At 37.5% G+C, this 12,160-nt stretch overlaps 1 protein-coding gene across 1 annotated transcript in view; it reads right to left on the reverse strand.

Moving 5' to 3' along the window:
• AKAP6 (A-kinase anchoring protein 6) overlaps nt 1-3,443 on the reverse strand; it is a 227,488-nt gene extending 224,045 nt beyond the window's left edge. Inside the window, exon 1 of the mRNA XM_031049124.2 lies at nt 3,120-3,443. Coding sequence (XP_030904984.1) covers nt 3,120-3,443 — 324 coding nt within the window. The remainder of the gene's footprint in view (nt 1-3,119) is intronic.
• Between the last annotated feature and the right edge of the window lie 8,717 nt (nt 3,444-12,160).

The following is a 12,160-nucleotide window of genomic DNA, read 5'->3' on the forward strand; positions in this document are numbered from 1 at the left end:
TTTCAAAGGATCAGTGGTGGCTAGTAAAACCCTAAGTCATGTAGCACAAAAAGAGACTGGCACCAAACACCAAAATTCTCAGGGAACAAGCCACAGCACAGAAACAACGTTCTTCATTACAGAAAGAGCAGAAGCACAGACCAATCCACAATTGGGATACAGACAAAATATTCATCAGAGCAATTTTCCAAGGAATAACATAAAAGGCCTGCTATGGCCTACATCCTCATACCAGCACCATCACTAAGAGCCAACTGACAGCCAGAGGAAGAAAATAAACTTTAAACATCCAAAAAAGAATAGAAAGCTGCATAAAAAGGGAATTGGACCTCTCCTGGCTGAGGAAAACAACCTATGACAAAATAAAAACTTGTTTGCTTTATTACTGCCTTTGCAGTCTAATAATTATACTCAGAAACTTTATGTTACAGATATTCATCCTGAGTCCCTGAGTCTGTAACATTCATTTTTATCTTTATGATTTCTACAAGAGAGTAGAGAAAAGGCTTCTTAAATTTTCAGTGTGTGCTTGAGAGAGATACTTCAAACATACCAGAAGAAACTGAAAAAGTTCATGGACACACTTGAGAAATGGAAGACCAAAAAAAAAAAAAAAAAAGAAAAAAAAAACACCCTACTAACAAACTGATAAAATAAATTCAGTAACAGACAAAGGTAAAAATCTTACATGTAAATTTTCACAGATATAATGGATAAGAGAAATGAAAAATGCATAGTGCAGCAAAGAAGTTTGGGCATTACAGTGAATCACAAGCTGAACATGAATCAAATATCTCCTGCTGCTGTGGGGAAAACAAATAATATAAAAGATATGCTAAGCTGGCATGTGTTATTTGACAGACACATAAAATACTTTCTCCAACCTACTCAGCAATGGTGAAGCTTCACATTGAGCACTGTGTCCAGTATGGGCACAATTACAGAAGGATCCAGATCAGTTGGAAGGAGCCTCTCCAGGGGCATTATCAGAGCACAGAAGGGATAAAAAAAAAGAGGCTCTGAGGTTTTGCGTGTTGTTTTTTGCTTAACTGATTTTCATCAAGATATATAATGCAGAATGATACAAAGAAAAAGAATTTAAATTATAGCTGAAGTCTGAATAAAAGCATTTCCACAACACTTGCTTTTACAGTCTTGTTTTTGTCTGTACACAGGTTTAAAGGTTACAGAAATTCTGTACATATCCCTAATGCATTTACTGTTTTTTTACTATTTTTTACTATTACAGATCTTGCAGAAAGTTTTTTTATGTTACTTGTGAAAAAAATAAAAATATATCAAATATTTTCAAAATATTTTCAAATACAATTCATAATGGTGCGCACACACAGATATACATGTATATAAACACACAGGAAAAGCACAATTCCCTGTGAGTCTAGTATGTACACAGAATATTTGACAGTGTCAGTGACAGCCCCCCCAGGCTGGCAGACCAGATAATTGAGATTTATTCATATTATTCCTTTGTCCTTTTTGTCCCTTTTATCCTTTTGTCTAGTCACATCAAAAAGATTTCTTCTTAGATTGAAACAATTCCTAGGTACTACAGCAATCACTTATATAGAAGAAAACATTAGGAAAGTATTTTATGAGCTACCATTGACACTTGCAACTGCACAAATAAATACTAAAAAGGAGAATGTTATTCATTCACTGACCTCCATCTGGACAGAAAACATTTTAGTAGATGTATGAGAGTGAGTTATGTGTACAGAATATTCTTATTCTGTAAATTGGAACAAATTAGTTGTCTGTGCTCTAAGCCAGCCCAAAGCTGTGTGCAAATACCATCCACAAGCCCCTCAAGCCCTTTAGTTTCAGCTCAGCAGTGCACTAAGATGGCCACAAGCAATTCCAGATCAGAGCTGGCAATGAGTCCAGCAAGTTTTGTTACGAAATACATTTCAGGCATACTTGCTAAAATCCTACTGCATGCTGTGGACATGGTCCTTTCTCTCATGAAAAGCTAGCAATGTCTATCCCAGATTTTTCAGTAAAGTGGTGGAACCATAAAAAAACCTCCGGATTAGCTTTCTCCTTGGTTAGAACTGATTACAGTACAACTGCTCCATGGTTAGGGCTAGTACACAGAGTTGTATTTTAAGACAGACTACAGCTCCGGTCCTAAAATAAACACAGATAAAATACCATTGCGCTGACTATGAAGGAAGACTATGTTCACATAAACAGGCCTCAGAATGCAATGCTGAAGACAGCTCAGTCTGAAGAGGTATTTGCCTGCTATTTTTGGAGATTGCTGTCTTCAAAAGCATGCTTCATCTGCTGCTGCAAACCAAGCAATGCAGACAAACATACAAATACAGTCCTAGACACTGTTTGTTTGAATTTCACCTGGAATTTCTTTAATATCTTTAAAGATTCATCATTAAAATTTAAATCTGGGAACAAGACAGAGATAATTGTTTAAAGGTACTTAGGTTCAGTTGTCAGGCTATAGGGTGATTGTTCCTCTTTTAGTTTACATAAGATACAGATTTGGGGGGACAAAGTCCAGTTTTGCTAGTACATTTTCTTGCTGGTGTGAGGGGAAGGTTGATTTATTGTTTTTTACTATTCAATTCCTCTCACTTCACATTTCTTACCATGACTCAGATCTGAAAAAATATTCTATACGTTTACTACTTTGTATGTAGTCCCACCTGAGTTCAATCTATGTGACTTGAAGGCCGAACATTAGACCACCTTTCCACCCTACTGCCTCTGAAATTTGCTTAGTTTTCAGATGAGTAGCCATGCATACTGGGACACAAATTTGGGAGGTTTAGGTTACTAAATCCTGTTAAAATAAATATGACCATTTCTGGGCATTTCTGATCTGTCTGGTCAGGTTGTATTAACTGCTCTTGGAGTGTGGAGTTAATGTGCTTGTGACTGTTGAATTAAGTGATCAGTAAGTAATGTTGCAAAAAGATCTGAGAATGACAGTTTGTATTATCTCCCTGAAAAGGACTTATTCACTTAACATAGGCTGTCATATTGCAGCAGTTACGAAAAGCCCTTTTGTTTAATTTGCAAGTAGAAGATTTGAGTGAACCATCTTCACTGAAAAGTCTGCAATATAAAATTCATCCTACCTTCAGCTGTACCAGGTGCACATCCACATGTTTGCTGTCCGAATCCTGCTGGACAGAATATGTCAGATCCCTGACTCTTTCAGATGTCATCCGAAGCCAGGTCTCAATTTCTGGCAGGTGGAGAACAATCTTCCAATCGGCCCCAGTGTGTAGAGGAGGAGGCTTTTCATACTGCTGGCCAGAATCAAGCTCCTTCATGACATCCTCTTCCCCATCTCGTTCTACTGTTGGAGTCATGTTTATAAGCATAGGAGATGCATCAGATGGCATGGGATCCAGTTCTTGTGTTGTCATGGGAGAAAGCGCTACATCCATGGCTAACATGGGAAAGCCTAAACCATAATTCATTCCAAAATAGCTGCAAAGAGAAACAGAAAAGAGACTGCATGTTACAAATTTTGCAACAAAAATGCTCACAAGACGAGGCATAAATGGTAATGTCTGTGAGGTATGGTAATCTTATACAAATTATTCTACCTAGCCTAGATTTTCTAAACCAGAAGATCAAGAATCTATAGATATTTCAAATTAACTGTGTTGATTTGAACAAACAAGTTTGTTTTGTTGGGTTTATTTTGCCAAAACCAACAAATACTGCACTTCTCTCATTGTAGAAAACCACTTTCAAAATGACAGCTTTCACTGCCGATTTTCTACAACTGCAATAGTAAGAAACTAAGCATTGATAAAACTAGCAGAAATTTACTCAACTCCACAAGTTAATATAGGACTAGTGTTTTAAACTAGCATGCATTAGAACATATTCTATGGCCTGAAATTTACAATGAAAGACAAATCACAAGTTTTATTCACACTTCCTAACTGTCCACTTGACTACTGATCACGTCCAACAAAACTTTTGAACAGAAATTTAAAGCAAATATTGACAACACTTGGTTGATTTATTGTAGGCAGCTTTTAGTTTGACATTTAAATTCTTGTAGTTTTGTTAGATAAGAACTGTTACAATAAGCAACATATCTGTCAAAATTTAGAAATAAGAACTCCAAATGTCAAAATATGTACCGAAGGAGTGGCTTTACTAAAGCCCAAAAGCTGTGTCATCAGAATACAATTAGAAGGTTCACTGAAAAAGGTAAGTAAGTAAAACATTTTACTTTATATCCCTTTCCCTGTACACTCAAGCTGTATGCAATATAGAAGGCTGCTATGCAGAAGAGAACAGCATGCACCTGGTTTGGAGCTAAGTAGTACCTAAACATTGTGTAAACTTTAATTCAGTAGATCTAGGTTTTACTTCATTTTGGAGATAATCAAATCTGCTGCATGCCTGCCTTTGACATATAACTTTACTACCTTCAAAGATTGAGTCCTTTTCACTGCCTTAACCAGTGCATATTGGAAATACTTCCAAATACATTTTTAACAACTTTTTCTTGCACTCCTTTTCCATAGTAGAAACGCTGCAATTAACTCAGTTATACAGCTATTAATTTGGGCAGTATTCCATGTTTTACATGTTTACTCTCTTTTCTATAAAGACTGCATTTTAGCTTTTAGCATAATAGCTGTAAGATTGCAGAAGAGAAACCAGTGCCTTTCACTATTGAATCAACTACACTGTGACAACTGAGTTCTATCCCTAAATATTTCAAGTGGAGTCTCAGCATCCAGAGGTGACTACTGCAAGCAGTGAGAGTACCAAGGAAGTAGACAAACATCAGTCTACTTATCACAGCTAGGAAGGACAAAAAATTACTATTAATTTGATTTTGTTTCCTGTCCTATAGTAAAATACTTTTTGCATTTTGCCCCCACAAGAGAATATTTATGACTGATATTAAGTTAGTAAATATTAATTTGGCACTTCAGAACAAAATTTTCTATTCATGAAATCAAGGAAAGGGAATGAAAAAAGATTCCAGTTCTCAGTGCTTGCTGTACAATTTCAAACTCTTAGCTTGATTTTTGAAGACTTCAAAATTAAATGCTGTCAAATAAAAAGCTCTGCAGCAAGGCTGTATTTCAGGATGATGAGTATACTTTTCAAGTCCATCTCTTTTCACTGCCCATTTTTCAACTTAAGCTCTGTTGCTATACATACTCAAAACACAGGGTTAGACAAATTACTCACTTTGAAAACATTTTTGCTAGACACTGATGATCACAGCTTTAAAGTATATAAATCAACTGTTCTAACAGCCAAAACTATCATATTACTTTAAGCATATTCTTCACATTATTAACTCCTGAAAAGAAAATTTTGCTGAAGCACATGTGGTCCTTATTTCTGCATGTTTACTGTCAACAAATTAAACATGCCTGAATCACTAAATGATACAGAAACACTGGAAGAGCAGCACTCGTTTAGGAGTTTTTCCACTAAAAAAAAATCACCTTGGCACTCTACCAGAGTTTTTCAACATGACTCAGCTCAAGTAAGGACATTGAAGCAATTAGTGAACAAAAATTAAAACATGCTGCTGCAGAAGCAAACAAAAGCTAGTCCATGCTGCATGCAGAGTGTAGCTCTAGCTTTGATACACCATTAAGCAATCATTAAGAACCTGCTGACCTGTTTTTTGTTACGATGTGCTTGACTCTATATACTGGCTCCCCCGCATTACAGCTAATGCCTCCTTAATCCTAGTTGCTCTTAAAAGTCAAGTCCTTTGAGTCCTTTGCTTTCTGCCAGATCACAAGTTGCCACACTTCAAGTATGTGGGGAAACTTTAAAATAGATCATTCTCTTCACATTCTTAATAGAAAAAAAAAACAAACAAACAAAAAAAAAAGAAAATCCTACAAAGGTAATAAAACACACTGTGGATACCAGTTAACGAGGTCTGGGAAAGCTTTAGAAAGCTCACAATGCTTGAAAGGAGCTACTTGTAGAAATGACCGAATCTGAACACTAGGGCAGAGATTCATCAAACCGTTTCCTAGCAGAATAAAAAGGCACCAACCACCAACTACACTGGGAGAAAAGAAAACTGAAAGGTTCTCCTGCGCTCTCCGAGACAGCTGACACTGGAGCCTTGCATTCAGAGGAGTGCTCCTAAAAATCACTGGAGAAACAGTAAGCTCCACCCTGCGATCCCTCCCCCAGCTCCTCCACAACTGCGGCAACGGCATCATTCCCCTGTCAGGCTTGCACAGACCCATGAGTTGCACTGCAAGGCATTCCAAGTGCAGGATACGGTTAGCCCCATGCATTGGATAGGAAAGGAAAGAGGAAAGTCCCTGGCACAGAAATGTTTTTATGTAGAAATTCTAATGTTGAAATACTAAATAGCGAACAACAAAGCCCAGCAGAAACAGAAAAATCATGGACATATCTACTTTTAGCAATTTAGGAGTTATAAAACTTGCCAAAATACTTTTGATCAGAAGTATGTTCTGCTTTGTGGCTTACTGACCACGTTCAAGTCAGACTTCTATATATTTAACTAGGTCAGCAACATTGTGAGCACTGCATTCATAAGGTTAAGACACCAGCTACTGAGATGGCTAAATTAGCTGCTCTCCACCCCATTCTCAGACAGACACTTGCATCTATTGGCCTACAGCTATACACTTTCCCCTCCAATGTTCAGAATATTACTTTTATACTGAAACAGGAGAGGTAGCAACATCAAGATGGGGCACAGGAGTCCTTCAGCAGTTCCAGTATTTGCATAATGTATCATCAGTGACATGTGATAAATTTCAGCAAAACTAATTTTAGTCTGAAATTTGAAAAAGTGTGTTGAAGAATAATATTCCATATTCCAAGTTGTCACCTAGTGCATTAAAACATTTGCTAAAAAAAATACACAAATAGATGTTAAATGGAAGTTAATACTTTGGGGTTATGTATTGTGGTGTTTGGTATTTTGAGTGATTTTAAATGCTGGCCTTAAAACTTGTTATCTTTCTGGAGTATTTTGTTTTTCCAGATTTTGTGGGATGTACAGATAGTGGATTTTAAACCACTATCGCAAGTGTTAGAATACATATTAAAACTGAACACATTTTTTAGAGTTGCTCTCTATACATTGCTATGCAAAAATATTTTTGAAAAGAGGTAAAGAAGTGGTTTATTTCCTTGTAAGCAGGACTTCTACCATCACTAAAGGTCTTTGTAAACATGAAAAGCTAAACTCAGTCTTGCTGTCTACATCACAAAAACCTGATAGCATCATTGACAGTTTTAGGTGGGCAAGCAGTGTTATATCAGACTCTAGCTTTCTTCTAAATGAAATCCTTTTTGTACCTCAAATAGCTGTATAAACCAGATTATTTTAAGTTTGCAGGTGACCATCTGAAAATACATATGTCGTGATCAATAAAAAGTTCATGTCTCAATATTTTGCAGGCATGGCCTTATTTTCATCATCATAATCAAAGTGAGAGTTATAATGCCATTATTTTTAAAAATACACCTCAAATTATTTGTTTCTGTTACTTCTGAAGCAACTGTTTCAGTCTGCTGGAAGGTCATATTTATGAATTACAAACATAGCTACAAACTTTCTTTACTTTTTCTACTCTTTTTGGTGGGAGAAGAAAAACAGATGAACTGACAGTATTTATTTCTCTTATGTTAGGTCTTTATATACAGTTCTGTATTTTCATATATATTTTTATAAAAGGTGATAGTTGCCATGGAAGCACATGCATACATATGCTTCCTCTCTTCATCTTCAGTAAGTACATTATGCCTAACAGATGGCTGATTACCTTCCACTAATCACATAGCAATCTCGCTTTCCCCTGGTTCTCCACTCAATCAGATGCTAACGCTTTTATGCAAAACATAGAATGTGTGTGTCAACCATAATATAGTTCATCAATCACCACAAGACTCCTCTCCCTCATTCTGCTCCCCAGTTATTCACATTTGCCTTGTCTATTAAGTGCAGGCCATATACACTCTGCCAGCTATCAGATCATCCACGTTTCCCGCCAGCAGCGGTTGGTTCCTGTCAAACAAAGCTTCATTAAGCATTTTAAGCCATACAGTAGTCCAACCATTGATCAGTGGTGCAGACACTGGGCCGAGTGAATGTTAATGAGCTCTAATTTTTCTTACTGTCACACATTGTTAAAATCAGCCATAAGCATTATACAGCCACCTGTCTGTCAATTCATTCCATTTTCCAAAATGGCCCCCAAGCCCCAGAGAAACTCCATCATTAAATAATTATGTCTGCTTGCTGACTTTGAAATCTAATGATGTAAATTTTAACATCAGATTTAATGAGTTCATTGATGCTCATCTTCTAAACAGATACAGTGGAAATGAATATCTCACCCAGCCAAGTTACATTTCCTTTTTTTTTGGGGGGGGGGGGGGGGGGGGGGGGGGGGGGTGGGAGGGGTGTTGGTGTTGTTTTCCGCATTTCAATAGTGTCAGGGATTCTCTGCCAATTTATAAGGCTCATTAAATTTTTCCTTGACCATGTAACCTACTGTATCTACTGCAAAGATAAACTGTGTCAGTACACCAACAACCTGAAATACATCACATCAGTAACTGCATATATGGAAACTTAAATTTGATGGCATTAACCCTCTTCACATAAACAGATTCTGTTGCTGATTTCCTACATGAGTTAAGAAACACAGTGATTTCACAAAGCTCTTAAAGAGCTGAATTCTCAGAGAGTAAATTTAGGTTTTTCTTTTCATACCATTCTCTGTGAACGTATTTCAAATATACATCCTTTACAATTATCATACTACTAGACCTAAAAATCTGAACAAGGCAGACAATAAGGGGAAAGTTTTTCATGTAGCACTGTTGGGCTTCCTATTTGATGTATGTAGACTCTTATAAGGTGTACTTCACTGACTGATTTAAAGTACATTAAAAAGCCTACCCCCAAGGCTTTAATGGTAGCAAAGCCAGACCACCAATGACTAACCACAGAAATCCCACCATAGATGTTTGAGCTCCCAGTTATGTCTGTAAAGCAGGATATAAGACACTGCAATGACTAAAAATGCTCTTTGGCATCTGATGTTTCTCTTCATAATCCAAGGTGAAGGAAAATACAGAACTTAGAAGGCAAATGTTTAGCTAGAAACTGGGAATTATTGTGGCAAATCAGGACAAATGGAAATTTGACTGCAGAATTTTGCAAAGGATCTGTCTGAAATAGCATAGTAGGAGAGACGAAAAAACAGAGAGAACACAAAGTCTAGGCATTCTGCAATCTGCAGGAGCCAGCAATCTGAAAGGAGCCAAGGGTGAAATAGCCAAATTGCGATTGTGGTGTACATGTTCTTTCATTTGAAACTTCTTTGGTTCCTAGGATACCATTTTTAAAGAAAGATTCTGGGGGATCTTTCCACCTGATGTTTGTATCAGGTATACTAATAGAAACTAGCAGAATGAAGCAACACATGAAGAAGTATAATTTTTTAGAGGAAGAGACTTCTCTGCTTTTGAAAAGCCATGGTATTGGAGTTTTCCAAACAGATCACAAAATGGTTTTGACAAGAACCAATACCAAGAGCTAAAGGAATCTAAATAGCCATGGGATAAGGAGGAAGATTCTTGAATGGACAAATAATTGAGAAAAAGGCTGGAAACAGTAGCTATAAATGGAAAATGGGGAACTAATGGAGATAAACAGAAATCACAGAGTCTCACAGAAGCTTCTGCTGTGCAGAAAACTATCAAAGTTCCATTAAAAAAATAAAATAAAATTCACTGGCTTAACACTCAGTGGCAGTCAAAAAGAAAATCAGATTTTAGTAACATTTAGCAAAGGAATAGAAAATAATGCAGAAAAAAAATATTACATCACTATACAAATCCATGGTATAGATCCAGCATGTTATGTGCAGTTCAGGCCCCTCACCACAAAAAGAATACAGTGAGGCTGGAAAAGAGTTCAAAAAAAGGCAATCTGAAGGACAAACAGAAATATGCAATTACCCCTGTTCAAATAAAAATTAAGCAGGCTGAGAGTCTCACCTTTGAAAAGAGGTAACAGGAGGATGGAAGGGAGGCCATAACATAGTGTAAGGTGTCCCTGCCCGTGGCAGGTGGGTTGGAACTAGATGATCTTAAGGTCCTTCCCAACACTGACTATTCTGTGATTCTATACCAGTTTAAAGACCATGCCATCCAGAAACTTTAATATTGCTGTTTTTCACAACCTGGGCCTCTTTATTCTTCAAAAGACCTTTAACCTCTTCCTTAGTGGAAGCAGTCATTTCCTATGTGCTCTTTGTCCAAAGGTCTTTAAAGTGCCAGACGACAATTCCTCTCAAGGTCTCAATCCTTTGCCAAACCACCTTACATACCTAAGAGGGTACTTCGGCCATTCTACTTGCCATGTTTTTTGTATGCATTTCTCCAAAGAACTTGGAAGATCAAAAAAGGGCCTCTTTCAGGTATTTCTTTCATGCATAGCTCAACAAAAGACCTTACCTTGTAAACAACTTCCTTTTAAAGAAAGCATAACTGAAAATTTCAGCTTGGCTTATTCAGCATCTTTAGCTGCTTCAATAAACTCCAAGAACCTGATCTAAATTCACTTATAAAGCCACTAGTATAATAATGTCGTAGTTTAAACAAAGCCGCACAGAGCTCGTTCACTCACTCCCCCCCTTGCTCCCCCAACTCCCAGAGAGTTGAGAAGAAGAATCCAAAGAATGTAGCTCCCACGGGTTGAGATAAGAACAGTTTAATAACTAAGGTATAACACAAATCACTACTGCTACTACTACTAATAATAATAATAAAAATAAAGGAAATAACAAGTGAAGAGAATACAACACCTCACCAGCCACCAACCCATAACTCACCCCACCCTGCCCGACTGAGCACCGACCGATACCTCCTCCAACCTCCCCCAGAGCTCCAGCCCTTCCGGGTAACTCTCAGTTACATCCTGGGCATGACATGCTATGGTATGGAATACCTCTTTGGCTAGCTTGGGTCAGGTGTCCTGTCTCTGCTTCCTCCCGGTCTCCCCTCCTCCCTGGCAGAGCCTGAGGCTCAGAAAGCCCTTGGACAAACCAAACATTTGAGCAGTAACTAAAAACATCATTGCTATCAGCACCATTCCCAGCCCGAAAGTCAAAGCACAGCGCTGCACCAGGTACCAAGAAGGAGAAAAAATGACTGCCACTGCTGAACCCAGAACAGATAATCTATGTGAATAAAATCCTTGGGTATAAATCCAGTATACTCATCAAATCAAGAATTTGCACTTGTACTGTCAATTCCAGGAATTTCATAAACTGTAGAAACTGTACAATATTATGGCCTTACAATTAGTGGATTAATACTGGAAACAAAGCAGAGTTCTATTTCAGAGAAAGAGTTCACATCTCAAGAAATACTAATTGAGCATCTTTACACATGCACCAAGTGTATTTAAAAATATATCCAATAGTTCTTGTCCAGCATTAAGTGCAATCAGAACAGCTGGGGGTGGGGGGAGCAGAGTTCAAAACAATGGCTCTCTGAAATTAACTGAGTATTGGAATGGTCACACTGAGTCTAGAAAACCACTCTGGAGAGAAAGGAATACTTCTCTACTAAAGAAAACATGCCATACATGCTTACGTAAAAACCAAAACACTGTGACGTATAGTGAGATATTGCCTGAAACACTACACAAAATTTGTACACTCCCGGATCATAGCATTTTATGTGCTCACAAAAAACAAACAAACAAACAAAAACCAAAACCAAAAAAAAAAAAGAAAAAAACATACACACACACAAGAAAAAATGGAAGAGAGACCAGCTGGAAATGATCCCATAAGACAACTGTTACATGGTACAGGAGAAAAAATTCTACACTACAGTATGTACAAACACTGAAAACAATTGTGTAGTGCCAGACTCACACAGAGGAATATATTCAGAGCACCAAGAATACTGGGAGGAGTACTTGTGTTTCCTGGCCATTTCTGACTCAGCACAGATTTGCCCTGCAGTAAGAAACAGTGTCTGGGAGATGATGTGGTACGAAAAGATTAGCATTAAAATAGACAAAGACAAATTAGCTGCTTCATATTAATTCATAAGTGCTCAAGCATCTTTTATTAGCTAACTGCCCTACACCACCTTA

Source organism: Melopsittacus undulatus, chromosome 4 (assembly GCF_012275295.1).
Source record: "Melopsittacus undulatus isolate bMelUnd1 chromosome 4, bMelUnd1.mat.Z, whole genome shotgun sequence".
NCBI lineage: Eukaryota > Metazoa > Chordata > Aves > Psittaciformes > Psittaculidae > Melopsittacus > Melopsittacus undulatus.